Here is a 20,719-nt window from a genome sequence, read left to right as displayed (position 1 = left end):
ACTGACAGTACCCAGCTGTATGGAAAAAAAAAATATTGATCATGTAACTAATTACACCCAGCACCTCATTTTACACTTGTAGGTAACTTCAGCTTGCTGTAGTTTAACGTTTGCTTTGTGGAATACTGGCCTTCCCTGTGTTTGCACTGCACACTGTGTGGTTTAGGTTTGTTTTTTGTAGCCTAAGTCCTGTTATACACTCGATCAAGCAACAAAAGAGCCTTGACAAAACCACTGTGTTGCTGCGGTGCTGTAACAAATGAGCCCCTCTTGTTCGTTGTAGGGTGTTGTTATCTTACACTTCACTCGCCTGGTGAGGTGGTCTGCTTTTTCACTTTTCATACTCAGAGCTGCTTGTGGTCCAGCAGAGGCAAAAAGCAGGTCGAGGTAAAGCTGTCTTGTTGGGCCTCTGTGGCCCCCCACATCCCACCCCCTCGCATCGTTTCCTGTTACACAGCATGCAGCCTGGTCATTCCTGTTGTTCCTCACCCTTTTCCCCTGCTCCTAGCTCCCTAGTCCCCTCCTGGGTCTTTGACCTCCGGCATGTGTCACTTCCCAAGGAGAGCAGCGAGAGAGGCCCAGCTGTGTATCAGTTTGTGTGTTCAAAGTCATGTTCAAATCCCTGGTTTACAATGTCAGGGGAGGCAGATTTATGTTTGTGACAACTACACGAAGAAGTTGAGCCAGCCAAACTCATCACGCCACCGCTTCAGTGTTGCAAAAGCACTTTTTGGGAAAAGACAGCTCTCCTGCGTCATTGCACAGTGTCGCTCCTCTTCCTAAGAAAACCGTCACTGGCCTCCAGCTGCTTTAGTGTGGTGAGCTGGCAGGAGGCCAGTGACACTTAGCTTTCAGAAGTAGCACAACAAGCCTAGAGCTGTCCGACAGAGGGCCACTGGCCAAAAACCCAACAAGCTGTCTAGAGAAGCTCCTGGTAATATTTGGCATCAATAAGGCATTTATTGCATTATAAATGCAGCATAGTTCATTGATTTGTTAGTTGTTGTTAAGTCGTCTGATGTGCTGAACTTCTGTTCCACCTTAAATGAAACGATAGCAGTGCCAAGAGAAACATGGATCTCCGTCATTTGTGGGAAATTAGCTTCAGCAGCAGTAACAGTCTGAAAAGGGTGATGATTCAAGGTATCCTGAAACACATTTTTACATTTGCATTACATTTTACGTTTGCCACTGTTATTTTCTTTGTCCCTCGGAAAATGTATCTCTCACTTCTACGCTGTCTGCAAAGTATTGGTAGATTTTTTTTTTCTTCAATCATTATTGTTAAACTAAACTACTGTGAGGCTCACCATGCGGTGATCGGGTCAAATTAATGTCGGTATTTCAATGTGAAAACATGCACAATACAATGACACCACCATCCCAGCTGGTGGAAATAACACACATTAAGCTATTACACGATTGCTCTGACTACTTTTTTCGCATTAACAAAGAGAACTAAGATATCACAAGATTGCTTGTCTAGTCGCTTTTAAAGCATCAGATCATATTTCCGAATTTTATATTTTATTTCCTGTATTATAACTGTGATCTCCTGTATGCAAACACCTGCAAATATTTTTTTTACACAAACTGCTCCTGAATAACGTATCTTTCAACATTAAACAACGTCAATATTTTCTTTTCGTTAAATACAAGTTGATTTCAAATATAACGTCATATGATTACAGAACTCTAAATTAAATAATTCTCAGTTATACTAACTTTTCTCACCTTGTATGGAAGCGTCTGTAGAGATTCTCCCTCCATATACTGTACATGCACAGTATTTGGAGTCACCATCCTACTCTCAACATGCTCGCTGTCACTATAATTGTGGATATGTTTAAGCGATACTGCCCTCTCAAAATGTTAACTTTATTATTACAAGTATTCCCTCCACATCACTGTACTGTAACAAAATGTACAGTGTTTATTGCTCCACCTCTTCCATCATCAGACTGTTTAGCTTCACTGAGTTATTTGTGCTTGTGCAACTTAGTGTGTCTGGATGCTGTCCAGGCATTATCCTTCACACGGTGGCCAGACGCCTATCACAGAGGTTAATGTTGTTTCTCTGGCTGTTTACAGGAAGGATTTTGAAGAGCTGTTTGACGTCATCATCACGAATGCCCTGAAACCTGGTTTCTTCTCTTTGGTGCCCCAGCAGAGGCCCTTCAGGACCCTCGGTGAGAACTACTCTCATGCCCTGCTGCACTTTCTCTTTCACTTGATAAATCATTTAGTCTTTAAAATACAAACAAATAGTGAAAAACACCCATGCCAGGTTCCCAGAACCCAAGCAGACATCTTCAAATCCCTTGTAGCAGTTAGGATAACTAATATAACTTGTTTCTTTACAGTTTGTCCGAGCTCACCTTTTAAAAAAGCAGTGCTTGTTAGATGTTTGCAAACACATTGATCCTTTGTATTATTTTGGGACCATGTCGTAGAAAAACGGAGGTCAGGCCAGCTGTAATCTCCTCAAAGTCTAAATTTAATGTGAAGATTTCAAACAGCTGTTAGTTGTGTTAGTAAGATTTGTATCAGCTGCCAACATTTCATTGGCTCGGAGGCTTGTCATCAGCAGTCCGGCTACCCTCATGGGCTGTCTTCCATGTGTCCTTAGTCCACACGTGATCCTGGATGCTCAGGTTGAAGGTGTGCGTTGGCAGCGGCAGCCTGCTGGAATGCTTCACTCATCTGGATTGTCATCCTGCCAGAAATAACACTGGGGAAGCATTATGTGTGAAGAGAGGATGATCCACTCTCAAAAATATTCTCTTCTCCCTTTCCCCTCGCTCTTCCCGAGTTGTGCCACGTTGGCAGAACAAGAATAAGCATCTGCTCTTCCTCCGGCCCTCACACATACTGACCACTCCTTCTTTAGTTGAAAACATTGCTTGTTATTCTGCACTCTTAAAATGTTCTCTTTTATTTATTACCTAATAAAGTATATTTACAGGAGTTAGACACTGAACATTTACTACCTTAAGGCTGATGATTAATTAACACTTTCCAAGAGCTTGCAGAGATGAAATGCAGTATATACAGCTAATTATCAGCTCATAAATCATTGAGGAGAACTTCCTCTTCTAATATTAACTGAATCATTATCTGCAGCCTTTTCTGTGTGGAGTTTACATCTGCTGTATGTGCTTTTTGGGCGTCAGCCTACACTCCAAAGACTTTGTCTTCACCCTGTGATACCTTAAATGAAGCCCAAACCATGCTATGATACAGCTGCAAATAAGTAGATATAACTGTGGAAAAGTCCAAAGTCTGAAGTTGAAAGTAGTTTGTTTATTGTCAAGCAGGTGTCACAAAGTGGCTCTTATTGTTGACCTGACCTGTTCTTGACTCCGGAAGCCCTCCAGCTATGGTGGCCTTCAAGCTGTACGCTACATATCTCATATCTGATTTCAAATGAGATATGTAGCGTACATATCTCATTTGAAATATGAGATATGTACGCTACATATCTCATTTGAAATCACAAACCCTCATAAAAAATGCTCACTTTCTGTGAGTATTAGTATTTTTCTGACTTGAGCACAAAAAATTGTTTTCTCAAGTCCAACCTTGAAAAATCACGTTGGTTGACGTTACAGAAAGTTGCTGCATAAATCAACTGTTGACCAGGAAGTGTTATATATCATCATCATCATCGTCATCGTCAGGTTTGGTTCCAGTGAAAATGCCACGGTGTCTCGTCAAAGCTTCTGCTCATCTGAGCTGCACACCACATACCACTCATTCCTCTTTCTCTCACATCCAGTGTCCTCACAGCTGTTACCAAGACTGTGTGTGTGTGTGTGGGTGAATGTGTGTATACACACCCAGATGTTCACATCTCTGTTCCTTCACTCTGTCCTGTCACAATATTTATTGCACGTTTAACCTCAGTTTGAACCTGTGTAAAACACTGTGGTTTCATCAGTGAGCGTGAGGATCTTCTTTTAACCTGTTGCCACTCTTAAACACCAGTTAGTCCATTCAGAGGCCACTGCTGTCCACAAGAGCAGTTACCGACTTCTTAGAAGGTTCTTTATTGATTCCTAGATAACTGCACGGCACATTTGAGAGGCTATTTCTTAGTTACATAAATATGCTTTACAGCACTTGCTGCCAGCAAAAATATATCACATATAATTGCAATGATGACACCAAAAGACATGGAAATTAAATAGCCACTAAAAAAAAAAAAAAAAAAAAAAGGTGGGGGTATTTTCAAGAGACAAATTTAAACAGAAACGGTCCACACTGAAGCTGCGGAAGCAGAAATGTCATGACTTCTGTTTTCTAATTTCTGTTTTCTTCACAACTCTGGATAGTACATTTTCCACAATGCAACTGTAAGGCATTTCTTGGTAAAACCTCCTGTCACTGAAGGCCCACGTATTTCAAGAATCTACCCCACTATTTGTAACACAAATTTGTTGTAAATTTACACTTTGTTGTAAATTTGTAGTCGCTCCTGAGTTTGTTGAGATAAAAACTGATGGCATCACTGTGACATCGGTAGGTGTTTGTCCTTTCAGGCCCTTTCAGAGCAGTACTCATCTTGTAAACCAAACTGATTCTCAGAATCAAAACAGATGTCTGCTTGAAACGCAGCACGTTGGTTAAAAATAGGAAGTCATATCTTAGAGTGACAGAGACAGAACTGCAATGTTTTTGCAAGCAGTAAGTTTAGCACAGCAAGTCAACAATTCAACATTTACAGTTTCCATTGTAATTAGAGCAATTACATGTGTAATTGGATTGCAGATTTCACCGTCTGTGTCAGCATGTCTTGTCTTAACCAAGCATTCTTTGGCGTGCCCGTTGAAATGAGCTGCAGTTAGTGCTGAAAGTAGCACCGCAAGGCAGACCATGCCAGTCCAGATAATACAGAACATCTGCAGGCCTGTCTGTGCTAGCTTCAGAAATGGTTAACTTCACTGGCTTCAAGTTAAAGAAACACTTCAATCAAATAAAAATCACAGGACAGAATGTGTCAACAGTTTGTGAAATTACACAAAAATAAGTACAGCCAGAAACATATGTAGCCATGATAATATTTGATTGACTGACTGATTTTTGTAAATTTTTTACAGTCATCGTTTGATATACAGGTTATTGTATCCCACACGTAAGCCATTTACACACACATGAACATACACACAGTTTGATAGATGCCAGTGTTAGGACTTGGTGGTTCAGTTCTATACTGTAATGATTCATATTGAGTGCCATATCTGCTCAGTGGAAGGGAAAACTGATCACATCCAACATTTTCTTTTATTGCCATGAAATTTGATACACTGACATCTAATGTTGAACCTCACTGATGTGTTTGATCACCTGACTAGCACCAGCAACAGGTCAAATTTTCATTTTGTCCAGTACCTCAGCTTATGTCCAAATAACTGCAAAGTTGTTGCTAACATGCTTGCATTCTAACCCAAGGTGGCATCTGTGGTAAACATTACCTCCTAAATTTTTTTTACATTTTAATGTGAATATGTCAGCATGCTGACATTACTGTTTAATACAGCCTCACAGAGCTGTTAGCATGGCTGTTGGTTTTTTACTTTGTAATTCAGAGGCTTTTAATAGTCAATAAAAATCCATTTTCAGTCAGACTGCAACATATATTTTTTTTATATCACAGTTATATCACTGTACAATACGTGCAGTTATTTAAATCCATTTGCTTGTTAATTGCTTTCGACTTTGCTTGTTGCATAAACACTAACACCAGCTAAAAACTGCAATCTTATTCTCAGTTGGGCTTTTCAGGACTCATTCTACTGAATCACTCTTTCTTATAAGACATAAAACTTGTAGCCAAGAAGTGGAAAATCCTCAGTCATTATTCATAAGCTTGGTGTTTTTCATGGCTGAACGCATGACTATGACATCTTCGCAGGGTAAATATGAGTTTTTGGAAGCTTGCCCGGCAGACATGTGGTGCGTAGTGGGGTTGTGCTGAGACAAGGGGGTTATGGATGGCTCTGAACTGAACAGTCACCACTGCTCTGCTTTCACTCACAGTCTGCCTTTCCCCTTTACTGCTGAGCTGAAGTTATGGTTGCTGGAATACGGCTTAAACATATATGTACAGAGAGGTACGACGCACAGAATCAAGTAAAACTTTCCTTGATTTGAGAAAAGCAGTTTAAAAATCATGTCATCACGATATAAAGTCTATGGAATGAATGAGATCCCTGGGACCAGTGGGATAAACACTACAGTGCATTTTCAGTGGGCCACATGCCCTAGAAGTAAACCCAGAAGTGAACTTTTTTGATGTGTCAGGAGAACAATTCTCATTGAGCGAAATAGGCGTAATCATTGGGTCTTCTATCTAGTCCTGTTGTACAACTCTGGTTCTAGTTCTCTGACCACTCTCCCATTTTCAACGTATCGACAGAGATAATGAGGAGGAGTACAGAGAACGGATAGAGAGCTTTACCACATTGTGCAACAACAACCACCTGAAGCTCAAAATCAGCAAGACCAAGGAGCTGGTGGTGGACTATCAGAGGAAGATCCGTGTTTTCAGTCAGGGAGAGGATGTGGAGAGGGTGGACTCGTGGACTCATGTCATTTCTCTGTTTTTTGCTGTGCTGGGGTGGTGGCATAAAAGCTTCAGAGGCCAACAGAGTGAACAAGCTGGTGAGGAAACCCAGAATCCAAAAAAACAAACAAAACCAATAAAACAGTAAAAAAATATCTTATACGTCTGTGGTTCAGATGGAAATATGTTTTTTAGATTGTCCTGGCTAAAATGATGCTGTTATGTTGCCTGTTTATATGTTCTTAAATGTAAAGCTTCAGAAGGACTGTTCAAAAGGACTGACACAGTGGGTAACAAGCTTTCCTTATCTTTTCATCTTGTGATCCTTTCAGATGAAACAAAACCAATTTGTGGCCCCATGTCACAAGCTGCATTTGTCCGTGAGTTGGTCAAAATCAGGATTTTAATTTGAATGATTATTATTACTCTAAAGACATTAAATTGTAAAGTAACTCACAAGAAAGCCCTGAGGGTTCCCTTTGGAGACAGGCTGAACATCAAGTCGGGAACCACTGCTTTCTTAAGCGTACTGGAAGCGGTCTCACAGTCCATATAATTCACACTCTGCCTCTGCTGTTCTGTTTTCTTGTGGGCCTGTTGGTGAGTCCTGTGGTGAGGTTTAACTGACATGGCTTGGTACTGGAGGCTGTGTGGTCACGTAGCAGCTGGTTGTTTGGTCAAACTGTGGTGTCTCATCCTCTTTCCTCTCCTCCAGTTAGCGACGTGGAGGACAGCGAGGGGCTGCCATCGCTGGACAAACCTGGCTGGTACTCTCAGGGCAACTGGCCTCACCTCCATGAGCTGCTCAAGACCATGACAGGGAAACCAGAGCCCAAGGTAGGTCTGCCTCCTCCATCTGCGTATTATTGAAGCAAGCAGTCAGACCTTTGGCGGAACAGCATCTCAGGTTCCCTTTGAGGTTGACTCCAGCTTTGGTTTTGGCAGAGGCTGAAAGGGGTGAGGACTTGAGATTCACACTGGTGTGACGGACAGGAGGAACGTGGCTCTTGGCATGACTTTCAACAGGGCTGCTGTCTGCCAGCATGCTGGGCGTTCACTGGTAAATCAGGCCAAACAGTGCAGCCAGCTCCACTCGTGTCTTATACAATGCATTCTTAGGGAGAATTTCTACAAAGACAAAGGCATCTTTTTACCTCTGAGTTATGGCAGAAAGTTTAGCTCGATGAAAGCAAAGCGGGACATCTTTAGTCTTCTGTAGCATTGGTTATATTTACATGACAGCAGTCTTCTTAAACACTACATCTCAACTGAAAGAAATGAGAACCTGGGCCCTGTTTTCTCATTTTGGCAAGCAGTTATGAGAGAATGTTTTGTCGTTATCTTAATTATCGATCTGGGGACACGGCAAGGACAGAAACGCAAACTATTAGACTGATTACAAATTTCCAGTGAAGTTCTCTAAAAGTGTGTTTATACTGGGATACCACAGGGACTGCAAGATTTGTTCAGCCCTACTATCTTGCTTGAGATTCTCCACATATAATAAAAAACTTTGCTAAATTTACTTGAACTTATTTTTATTTCACATAATGAGACGTATGAAGCAAAAATAGAGAAATTATCCTAAGAATCATTCAAATCATCCAATTTAAAAAAAAAACAAAACACTTACAGTTTCCAACTTTGACTGGTGCTCAGTTGTAGCATGTCTACAAAAAAATGAACCATTTATCTACAGACAGGACACAACACTACAAAGAACAAACAGAACAAAAAATGTGGATTGAAAAGTTGCTGAATCATCTGTACCCTCAGGAGTCGGAGCTGGAGCCAGACACAAAAACTCACATTAGTCTAGTGAAAGATATTTGGCTTACAGCTTTTTGTGGAGAGGGAAAGTTTGCTGTGCCACACTGGAATGCCTCATCTGGAGGAAACATCTATTGAACAGTTTAATGTTCAACCTTCAATCAGTCACTGATACAAATGAATTAGTTACTTGATTTTATAGGACAATGCCAGTGTATCAACACACAAAACCACATCAACAACTAAGCTAGGGCAGTGTTAATCAGCTTTTATTGCAGTGATTTTGTTTTGATCTTTATTTTTTGGGGCTTTTTTCATCTTTGTTAGATATCAGTAGTCGGGAGATGACGGGATATGAGGGAGAGAGATGAGTTATGTAAGGTACAGCTCGATTTGAACACAGGATTTAGACCATGAGCCACGGGGTGCCTCATTATAGCGACATTTTGACTAAAATCCATTAATTTCATTACCAATCAGTGCATTCACAAGCAAATCTTACAGTGAACCATCACACAAACACAAAGGTGAATTGAATGATAGCTCTGTATCTGACAGGGACATCTTGTCTTGCCAACATTTGTTCCTGATGAGCGTTTGTTTTCCTGACACGACGACAATAATAATTTTCAATGCGTGCACTCTCCTTAAATAAGAAGTGTCGTTTCCTGTACTCTAAACCTTGAACCATTCTTGGTGTGAAAAGTACACATTCGATTCCCTCTTGGTTTTACGGTGAGGTGAGCATGTTGCTGCTGGCTTTTCAGCCAAAATAGCTCATCAGCAAATGCCACATGAAATACCAAGCTTCCATTTTTATTTTGATTGCATTTTACTTTCATTGTATTACATTGACTAGGCTACTAGCCTTTTACAGTATACTTCAAATAAATGTTGACATGACAATTGACATGACATGACATGACAACTAGCCCAGCCGGAGGTCCGCCCAGCACCACCCTTCACCGTCCTCCACCCCTCCTCCCAGCCCTCTGGTCAATGCCTTCTCTGTTCCTCAGCCAAGTGGAGAAAGCTCTCACAGAATTCAGTGTCAACCTGCACTTATAGCTGCTTTAAACACTCCTCCGGGTTGACCCGAGGCACTCTGTGTTTTCACTTTGCTCCACTTTCACCTGACGGGACCTAATTGCAGGTGGGCTGAATAGAGGCATTCAGGAGAAGATTACAATTCCTTCTCTGCACAGTGCTGAACCCGATGGGGTCAGGCGACGAACTGATGGGACATGATCATAGAGAGTCACAAAAAGGGTAGTTGGGATCATTTTAAGGTGTCTGGTTGTTTTTATTAGTAACTTGGGAGTTACTAATAAAAACACCAATTCAGGGTTGAAGCAAAAATGTATTTGCGTCCTTTATTTTGACTGAGACGAAAAGCAGCAGAAATTATATACAGTGTGTTTAAGTTACTCATGATATTTCCTTTATTCTCCTTGATATTTTTTTTACAACTTCAGAGGAATGTAATATTTTGGGACTGAGTATGAGACTAAATGACAAAATTGGGTTTTGTCCTTCTGTGTGGTTGGCCCCCTCCTCTCCCTGTGCTCCAGGCCCCACACAGTGTGCAGTACAATGGGCTCATTAAGGCCCCTCTGCATGCCTGCAGCTCTGTTTACCTGGGCCTGGCCTCAGCTTTAACTGCTTCTCTGACTGATGAGCTGATAAGGGATGGTGGTCCGTAGACACACACTACATGTCATCTTAAAGCTGCAGTTAGCTCTTTCTGATAGCAAAAGGAAACAGGAAGTAGACTCTAAAACACAATCAGAAATGAGCATTTGTAAGGATTGTGGTGGAAGTACAACAAACGTAGGCTGGACCTTACAAAAAAAATTTTTCAAGATAACAAAAAGGTCAGCAGAGCAAAGGGTGCAAGGACCTGTTCAGCTTTAATTTCTTTTCTGTTCCTCCTGTTTTTTTCAAGATTAAAAAGTCTTGAAGAAGCCAAGTTAGTTCTTCAGTAGGCAAATCTTATACCCCTTTCACACCAGACCAAAAACAGATGCTCAGTCTTGAACTATGTCCACCATCAGCTCCAGGGGAATTTAAAAAAACGTCTTTAAATAATCTCTCTTAACGTCTCAGCGTCTTTTGGAAACAATCTCATGAAGTATATGCTGCTGCTTTCTACTATTTTCTATTATTATTATTTTCTCTGTTTTCTGGTATGTTTGTGATGGTGAATGTGATGCATCAGGAAAAGAGAGCAGAAAGGTAAAATGATCCACTGGCTGTAGAAGTAGAAGAAATGGCTTATTTTTATTGGATTTACCCACATTTTAAAAACCTGTGTATATGCCCTCATTAACTGAGCAGACATTGATAAGAAGTAAAATTCACCAACTCAATTGGTAGTAATTACAGATGAAGAACACAGCAGCATCTCAAACATTAGTTGTAGTAAAGCACTATGATTATGACTGATTTGAGTCCAGGATGAACAGTCATCCTGTGTGTCTGACCGTTTTAATCTACATCCTGCTCTCTCGCGCGGAGTCTGGTTTCAGGAAAACGTATCTTTATCCATCCGCATTGAGTCTCTTCTATAATATGCTGCTTCTGTGCTGGAATTCTTGGCCTCTGTAAATATTTATCATTGTGATCCCAGGACTCTGGCTGCAGCACTGCTGAGCAATTAGAAGTGCGGGACTTTTTTGGGTTACGCAGACCAGCTGTGGGCAGTTCTGGGAACGTCTGGTGGAAATATGATTCCTGCAGCCCACCCCCCCTCCCCACAGACGCTGCCTGCAGCCTGCAGCAGCCCCGATTAGACTGTCTGTTTGTTTACACGTGAAAGGGCTGGGCCTGAGACACAGCACAGCTCTGTGAGTGGGGAGGAACAAGACACAGCTACTGGAATGCCTTGCATCCACTTTATGGCCTTCTAACTCCTGCAGAGAGGTTTGTTTTAGTTAGACATGGACTATCATCCCCATCTGTGATGCTCACATTTAGTTTTTACTAATCAAGACGATCCTGAAGATTTCAGCTGAGTGTGAAAAGCACGATGGCTAAGTTGCACATACATTACTGGGTCTTCAGATTCATTAAATGGGAAACTGGCTTTGGTCAATGTTCAGCCAGCTACAACCTGAATATGAGAACCTGGCAGCAAGAAAGATCAGTTCTTTTTGACCAAATGTCTCTGGCTTTATGTTTGATTGAGGTGTACTTGAACATGCTGTGTTCATTTGTCTGAATTTTACTGACTTGGTAAACAACTTTCTCAGAATTTTTTTAAATAAAAGAGATGAAATTTCTAATAGTGATGAACAAAATGATCAAGTTTGTGAGGAAACTCTTGTTGCGAGGACTTTTGATGAACTTGCACTGCACTATTGCAAACTGTGCAGTCACTTTGGGGTTGGGTGGGGGGGTTACCTAAGTCAAAAAACTTTCAGGAGTTTAATTTCTTACTTTACAGAAATGATTGTAAACCTGTTGGTGTCTGGAATGGTAGAAACAAATACACCTCACACATGACAAATGGTCAGCAGCAAATGGTGACAAACAGCTAAACAGTAAAGCTGTAGACCTTTCACCTTTACCTCTGAGTGTCAGCAGACTTTTTGTGTCTTTCCATTTTAATATCCAGTATTCTCCACTCCTCACTTTTGTCTTCCATTCGAAGGGAATGGAAATAAATGCTTGTTGAAATTGGATTTAAAGCTCTGACTGATGTGCACCTGCACTTAAGTTTTGGAATGCGTATTAGTAAACCCTGCCTCAGCTTGCTTTTCTTTCCAGATGGGAGCACAAAGGAGATGTGATGGTCAAAGAGATTGTGATGAGTTTTGCAGACTCATCGTGTCTGGTCTAGCTGTGTCTGGGGGGGGGGGGGGGTGTTCTAAACATATGCCATCTCACTTTGACTGTGGTAGAATTCAGCTTAAGAGCAACACTTCCACAGCACTTACCAAACTGTCTTCTCTATCACCTTTTCTTCACCCTGCAGGTGGTGTATTTTGGAGATAGCATGAGGTCGGACATGTTCCCTGCCAGCAGCTTTGGGAAGTGGGAGACAGTGATGATTGTGGAGGAAATGGAGGGGGAGGGTGTCCCGAAGAGCAATGCTGCAATGTCCAATGAGGCACAAGTGGAGCCGCTGGAGAAAAAGGGAAAGTTTGAGGTGAGTTCACTGAAGCAGCTGTTTCCGTTTAGCAGCCGTTATCCACCCGAACTCTATCCTTTAGTCCCCAACCCCCACAGTTAAGTCTGTCAGCTTCTTCCTCTTCCTTTGGCCTAATGCCAAGGTATACCTATACCAGCCTATACCAAGGTATACCAAGAGTGAATGGACAAGCATTCACCTCATGGAGAATACTGTGTTGTAGAGTCAAAGTCTGTTCCCTTATATGTGTTTCCTCTTACCACCAGGGTAGAAAGGATTCAAACCCAACACTGAATTGGCATTCCTTAAACTAAAGCCTACATTTTACTCTTAAAGTTGTTTCTTGCTTTGGACAGTAGCCAGGCTGCTGGCAGCAATCATGTTGTCAGTGCTACCATTAAGCGACACTAGTGACAAGAAGAATTTCCCCACTGCAGGACTTAGAGAATTATATTATCGTATCTTAACCAGGGTCTGCAAGGAAGCCAGAAGCAAAAGAAACAAACATATGTTGAAAAGTTGTCTGTTTCAACTTTATGGAAATACTGTGAATGAGGATATAATATCAGTCCTTACTCAGCAGATGAGAATTTTTAGCCAGCAGGATGTTGTGATCCTGAAAACTGAAGAGTCAGCACATCTTTTGGCAAGAAACAGCAGAAGCAGACTTGTCCTCTTCAGAATACACAGGGCTGTCCAAGGCTGTTTTACCCAGCATTTTAATTCTGGTTTATTACAATTTTGGTTGTAGTTTTCATCAGTTATGATAATACTCTACTATATACTAATACTATACTTCCAAGTTCAGTCAAACCAGTATGCCTATGAAATAATGCATAATTTCTGTCAGTTTGTGGCATTTTGTTGAAACACCAGTCCCTCTAAGAGCTCCTACCATGGGTAAGACGGGGTGGGGTTGGTGGAGTAAGAGGCTTAGTCACCCAGAGCGAACTCAGAGAAGAGCTGCTGCTTCTTCACATTGCAAGGAGTCAAGGATCAAGATGCTTCCTCCCTCCCATTGTGATTTTCCAGGCATGTCCAACTGACCACCAGCCACATTAGAGAGATTATATATCTTATTCGGATGGTGAGTACTGTGGGATCACCCAGGACGAGACGGAAAATGTTATTGAAGAGAGGGACGTCTTGCTTAGCCTGCTGCTATGTTGAAATGAAAAGGGATGGGTGAACAGATGTTCAAAGACAACTTTGTTTAGGAATATGGACCATGTGTGCATGATATAAACTAAAGTAATGAAGATTTTTAAAGCTCGGTTTTGGCACTGAATCCAGCTACCACAGAGGATCAGAAAATTAAGCCATAATGCAGGACACGTCTGGGTTGATAATGTAGGGGTGCATATTCCTCAACACCTTTTAATTAATCAAATTGCTGTCACAAAGCGTCGCTGACGCCGAGGGCTGAACCCCGATGCAGAGTCAAAGAGAGGTAGGGAGGCAGAGGTCCAAAACAATATTCTTTTAATTATATAAAAAAAGCATACAATCATACACTTACTGTGGCAACGGAATGAAGGAAAAACTGTGGCGACAAAAAACATGGCATGACGAGAAAAAACAAATCCTGGCATGAAGCAAACAAGCACGAATACAAAAGCAAATACAATGAAACGACAAACGTGACTGGAAAGACAAGGACTAAATAGACAACATAACAAGACACAGGTGCAACACATTAGGGAAGAGAAAGCAGTCAGGATAAACTAAAGCAAAGCTACATGAAACAGACACACAGGGTAAGTGACACATAAAACAGGACATGACAAAAACCTGGAACATAATACATGGAAACACACGAAAAGACAAACATGAAACATCATATGAGGACTAGAAACCCAAAGACAAAACATAACCAAAACACAAGGCGTGACAATTGCCTACAGTCTGGAGGGCAGTGGCTAAGCTGGCCTCAAATATGGCGACATTTCTACAACAAAGTTGGATGAAGTCTGACTGATCTGATCGGGTTTGAATAACTACACTGTCCTGCCTGAACACAGTTTACTGCAAACTTTAAAGCAAAACTAAATTCTCCGGGCTATGGATTGCTGTCCTTTATTGTAGCCATCTAACAACGGCAGGATTTGGACAGGAACTTCTATCTCTTCTATCAGGAATTCCAGTAAAATATCTTGAATTCCAACAAAGAAATGTGGGTGGAGGGGAGGTGTCAGGGTAAGGTTCAGAAAAAGAGGAAAAACAATTATTTTATCTAATGTGTACTTGCTGAACAGCAACGGTTAAATATGATAGCACCTTCAGACAAAGCAATTTCTTAGGTTACAAGGAAATGTGGTTTAAAGAGGAAACGGCTACCATCAAGTCTGTGGGTGGTGCACTTAATATTTTTGTAGGTAACAAATGGGCATCCCAGTTCAAAATCCTTGAACATGAAACCATGTCTATGAACTCCCACTGTTTCTGTTAGACTTTCATTTAATGAAGGAATTTGCCCAGATAACCATCATGCTATTTTTCCTGGACCAGATAATGTTACAGTTACAAATAGAATAGCAGACAGTTGCCGTAATGCACTTGCTGACCCTTAGCACTCGACACTGTACAGAGCAGACCCTGAATTTGATCGGTTCACAAGATAAATGGAGGACAGACAGAGATTCCTTGCTTTTAATTGAGATGATAAGAATGAATAAAAATAAGACTACTGATGTTCTATTGTAACTTAATGTTTGGCCGCTCAGCTTTCATACTTTTTTGTATTAAGTAAACAGTATGTTTTCATTTGAAGGCTGTCCCTTGTCATTGGCAAATGAGACATTTGTCAGGTAACACTGGCTGAAGTTGCTGAAGCTAATGTTAGCCTAAATTCTGATAGCATCCAAGACAAGCTCCACACAGTGGGGAAGTGAAAAACAGGCTTTTTTTTTTTAACTGTAACCCCACATACAAATGTAGTCATTTCATGTGGTGCTCCTTGGCCTTTGAAATAAACTCTTTCAGTACTCTTAATATTCTGACTCTACCTGATTACTCTACCTGAATGACCTACCTGATTACACTTGCTAAAGCTGAAACATTAACCGTAAAGTATCCTGTTTGGTTCATTTTCATTTTGTAAACAGAAACAACATTTTTTCTAGATTCTTTATTAAACACACACAAAGAGAAATAAAACATTTGTGCTATCGTATAACAGCTAGTGTAGCATTAATAACATTAGGAATTTTGATGAAGCTTTATAAAACTGCTGTTGATACAAAAAAGCTAAACAACTTGAAAGTAAAAATATGCTTTTATCAGCTCTTGATACCCATCTTGCAGATCAGCTCCTATAGATCAAGCCGGATGAGGACGTTACTGACACAGATTAAATCTTGATGGTGATAAGTAAAACACCATCATCCTTTTCCTGTGGCTCATGCTTGTTTCATTTATCAGCATTATCTCAGATAGCTAATTTAATGGTGCAGAAGAGGTACTAGTTGGAAGACAGACAAATAATCAGCAACAGTCTTAAGGCTTGTTCAGTAACTCTTAAATCTCAGTAACTCATCTGTGTTGAATTATGTTAGAGGTTTCTGCTTGTGTATGCTATTGATTCCTCATTTTCAGAAATACCTCTGTAGTCAATCATGGTTTGTTCTGTTTTTTTGGTTCCTCTTCAGATTATATGTTTATGAATATTTGGTACTTAAATCTCCATGACAACTTGATTATCAGACAATTTTTTTTCCATCTCTGAACACTTCTTAAGCTGATATTGTGCAAGGCACTAAATCATTTTGGTTTGTATCTTGTCAATGTCTTTAACATCTGTCTTTGAAACACCACGTCCTGTTGTCGCAACGATTGCTCCTCATCATGTCTTTCTGTTTATAAAATGTGCTGATGTTCTTTGAGTGATAATGAATAGAAGACGGGGGATTTCTCCGAACTTATGATTCAGGCAGTAGTCAAACCTCAAAGCTGCTTGGGTTAAAGCCAGTTTGAAGTCTTAATATGCCCCCCAAACTTGGAGTAGAATTCCATTCTCCTTTTATCAGGTCTGCACATGTCAGTTTCATAGTTTGGTTTGTGTGTCGACTGTCTCAACAGGACCAAGGTATGAAGGCACCCTCTGCTGCGTCCAAGCAGTGGGGCTCCTACTTTGTTGATGTACACAGAAGCGGAGGAGGGGATGAGGAGAGCCAGAAACTGACCTGGTGCTGCCACTGCATTCACAAATACAGCACTATGGCCATCCCTAGTGTAGAGCACATAGCAGGTATGTGGAAGGAGGGAAAACACAGCACAGTGCCAAAGCAGTACTCAGATAATAGTATGGCTGGCACACTGTTTTCCATTTTATGTACCAAACCATTTTATGTCAAGCAGCTGTCAGTGAAACCCTTCCTGCACATGTTGTTTGCATATGAAACATTGTTTCAGTTTTATTGATACTAACTGAACATCAAAATAAAGTACAGCAAAGAGAGTAAGAACAGAAGAAACTATAACAACAGAGCAAAATGAATGAATGGTATGAGTTTGCATTAACATCAAACAGCATCAAGAGCCATTTAGACCATTTGAATTGGAGAAGTGAAATGCTTCTCAGTGTTTGAGTAAATCGAGGAGTAAGGCAAGGAAAGATAACATGACAGGGATAAAGATTTTGCTCTCACATAAGCCTGTCGTTCCTGTGGTTGGTTCAGTGCAGCTCAGTAAATAAAGAAGAATTTCCAAAACACTGACTTTCCTTAGCTTCTAAATGTGACAAACACAAAACTCATGTTTTTTTCAGTCAAGCGATGGGAATATGTTTGGCAGTGTATTTCTGTAAATGCACCCATATGGTTCAGAGAACATGCCTGAGAATAAAAATAATGAAGTAAACCCAGGGAAAAAAACAGCCCAGTGTTAGACTTTGAGTGGTTGAAAATCTTTACTCCACATCAAACACTGTCTCCATCGCTTCAGTGTAGAAACATGCACAAGTATCAGACCGGGGACTGAACCAGATGCAGATGTGCAGCCCCAGTTAACTCCAACCATCACTACAGCACAACAGTTCCTGGAAGAAATGGTACTAGTCACATATATAATGATGAGTTCAGTGCTCTTTTCACACGGGGCTCATTTGTTTGAGTCTGAACTTTTCCCCTCAACCACATTGGTCTGCTTTCTCCTTTGTGTGCTGTTGTTAGTGCAACAGTAAGCACCTGTTTGTGCAGTTGTTTACAACATATTGACAGGAAATCATACATTTAACATGTTGATTTTCTTAGTAGCACTGACAAGAAAGCCTCTATTGATGTTGACATGACATGTGTGCATGATGTTCTTGCAGGAGCAGAAATTGCATTGACTGCACACAAACCACACCACAATCTGACTGCAACTCAGTTCAGACAGCTTTAAGGGCGAAGTACATCAAAGAAAGTAGATCTAAGGCAAAACTGTTCAGATCTGTAGTGAGAGAAATACAACTTGTTTCACCACTGGCACAGTAAACACTGGAAGCCCTGCAGTGCTACTATCTGAAAACAGTAAAATACTATCATGTCAGTGAGTTGGTATCAAGGAGTTATGTTGTGCAACTTCAGTAAAATGCAGAGTGAATCATGTTCATCATTCAGGTAAATTTACACCTGCAAACTCATACTGACTTTAACTTCATCCAGCAAGAAACAGTCATTGTCATTTGCTGAGGGACAGGAGTGCTTGCATTCAGTGTGTTTCTAAACACTCACATCTTTAATTCAGACTCACACACTGGTAGCATCTTTACACGTGTTGACAATCTCCAGCAATGTTTGTAACATTTGCCTCTTGGATCTGCACATCCCACAACTTGTATGACACATCCAGTGTGTACTGAGGGTGGACTGCATAGTCCTATCATGTCTCGAGGCAAATGTGTATATTTTTTCCAAATGGCCCTACAGGGGTTCTGTTTTCTGAGACCCGTGGCTTTTTCGTTCCTCTTGAGTTTGCAGGCCTGTAGCTTATGATTGTTTTATGCCAGTTGTCTCAGTCCAACATTCTCTGGTCTGTGTGACTGCTACCTGCTGTTTAGAACAAACTATGCTTTTCTGCTGAATACTGAATTATTACTCTTGACTATTTGCTGTTGCTTTTCAGCAGCAGTGGCACATTTAACATGCAGGTAGCGAGCACACTGGACTGGATAACATGCAACTGACTTTTCTGTTTCACTTCACTCTTACTAGATCTCCCTCTGGATTACAAGTTCCGCAGGTTTTCCCCTGACGAGCCCTGCACCACCGGCTATTACCCCAGGCCCCCAGATTCTTTGCTGAAGAGGTATGAGAGTTTGTCATAAAAAAAAAAAAGGAAAAAGTTGGAAAAAAAAAGAAGAGTTCTCCCGTACCCCTCTGCCTCAGGAGAGGAATGTGCCTCCATTTTTGCCTGTAGTTTTTCACCTGATCCCGCTGTCATTTGTGGAGCAAAGGAAGCAAACACTCCTCAGCCATTCAGAGAAACCATGTGAATGTAAGCCACAGTATCTGTAATAATGCCTACATTTGAACGTTGTATCGTGGTTTAGTGTACTGTACACGTGGACATAATAAGTGTGCATGTGTGTGTGTCTGCATACTGTATTAATAAGAAATGATGTGTTTTCATTGTTTCATTTGTGTGGCCCCCTATTATTTTCTATGGTAAATCTGATTTTCCTGAAATAAAGTGAGCATTTTACTGTGTCTTTATCCCAGAAGTGATTACCTCAAGAACGTTACCCACTGTAAGCAGTTCCCGGATAGTCCCCTTGAAACCCTTTGGAATCATTGTGTCAGTCTTAACACTGTTATTGTGAAGTCTTTTTTTTTTTATTATAGCTTTACTGTATGCATTTTAGGAACCTTAACAGGAGGTTTAAGGTCTAATGTTTTCCCCGTGTCAGTTTTGTAGAGAGTGTTAATCTTCAGGTCATTGTTGCTAAAGAACTGACATAATGCTGACCTTTATGTTTGCTGTTTCAAGAAAAAAAAAGGAAAAAAAAAACCTTTGGAAAACACTTCATAATAATAATGGATGATTAAGACTATGCTAGATGTTCTCTGTATTATTTTTGGTGCAACGGTGCCATGTGCTTTTTTAGTGATTGTGTAAAAATGTGGACTACTTGTGCTTCATTCATATGCAGTACCAGATTGAGATACGGTTTAGCCGACTCTTGAATGGTTATTTGTCGGTTTGCATAGACGAGCTGTGCCATAATATTGAAAGAACGCTCAGTTAAGAAATCTGTGGAAGTTTGATTGTTGCTGTTAAGTCACAGAAGATTGATTTCTGGTTTATCACTGTGTATTTAGGAAGTGTTTAGCCTAGCTTAGAAGTAAGGCAGCAAAGCTGTTAGTGCCAACATAAAGACTACAACTTACAGCAACTCCAGAACTTGTTTTTAGCCGTGAGCCCAGTTGTGCCAGGTCCAAATTATATTCTGTCTAACTCCAATTCCCAGTTTGTGGACCTGTTATATGTCTAATACCTAACTGGATCCAAGCAGATTCAATATTAGCTGTCATTTGTTTGGGTCATTTCAGGTCCTCTACCTTTTTGGCTCAGGTGTAATTAACCTTGGATCTATTCTGGTCTCCTGTTTTTCAGTATTAATTTATCCAAGTCAGATTTTCTGGGGAGATATTCTGCATTCCATTTTGGATTGAAAATTTTCATTATAATTTTGACGTAAACATGGACAGAGGACAAAAGAGATGCTACGCACTTGCCACTTACCGGTATTCAAAAAGTCGAATTCAAACAAACATTAGCTAACAAGTAATTAGTCTGAATTCTGTGAACAAAGTTAGTCAACGGCTTTGTCAATGAAATTTCAGCGCCAAAGCTAAAATTCTTTCATGTTACTTCTCCGATGGTTGGTGTTAGCTTGTTTACTCCATGTTGTGGTAAGAAAGGGAACAACAGTAGCCAAGCTTGCTCAGGGGCAAGTGATACAACAGAGTGACCAAGCATTTTACAAACACCTTACAATTGAGTACAATGTAAGCCTCTTGCGCTTATGTGCTGTCAATTATAGTTTCAGAGATACCTAATGTTTTATTCCATTGTATTCCACTGAATTGTAGTTTAAATTACAAATTAAAAATGTCAGCCATTCTCTGAATTAGCTTCTAAACTTATAAAACTGCTATCCAAATTTTTTTGGAGTACTTTTGAAATAGCCAGAATAGCTTCTTGGCTTGGTGCTAGCTACGTAGTTGTTTGCTATTTAATTTCCTTCGGTGTTTTTTGCTAAGCTAAGC

At 40.6% G+C, this 20,719-nt stretch overlaps 1 protein-coding gene across 1 annotated transcript in view; it reads left to right on the top strand.

Annotated features, from left to right (window-relative positions):
- Positions 1 to 19,824, top strand: part of nt5dc1 (5'-nucleotidase domain containing 1) — a 52,210-nt gene extending 32,386 nt beyond the window's left edge. The window contains exons 8-12 of the mRNA XM_046374069.1: positions 2,092 to 2,189; positions 7,281 to 7,402; positions 12,312 to 12,485; positions 16,545 to 16,713; positions 18,662 to 19,824. Coding sequence (XP_046230025.1) covers positions 2,092 to 2,189; positions 7,281 to 7,402; positions 12,312 to 12,485; positions 16,545 to 16,713; positions 18,662 to 18,774 — 676 coding nt within the window. The 3' untranslated portion in view covers positions 18,775 to 19,824. The remainder of the gene's footprint in view (positions 1 to 2,091; positions 2,190 to 7,280; positions 7,403 to 12,311; positions 12,486 to 16,544; positions 16,714 to 18,661) is intronic.
- The last annotated feature ends 895 nt before the right edge of the window (positions 19,825 to 20,719 follow it).

The sequence above is a fragment of the Scatophagus argus genome, chromosome 19, assembly GCF_020382885.2.
Source record: "Scatophagus argus isolate fScaArg1 chromosome 19, fScaArg1.pri, whole genome shotgun sequence".
Classification (NCBI taxonomy): Eukaryota; Metazoa; Chordata; class Actinopteri; family Scatophagidae; genus Scatophagus; species Scatophagus argus.
The sequence above is the reverse complement of the archived record's forward strand: the minus strand, read 5'-3'. Positions and strand labels throughout refer to the sequence as shown.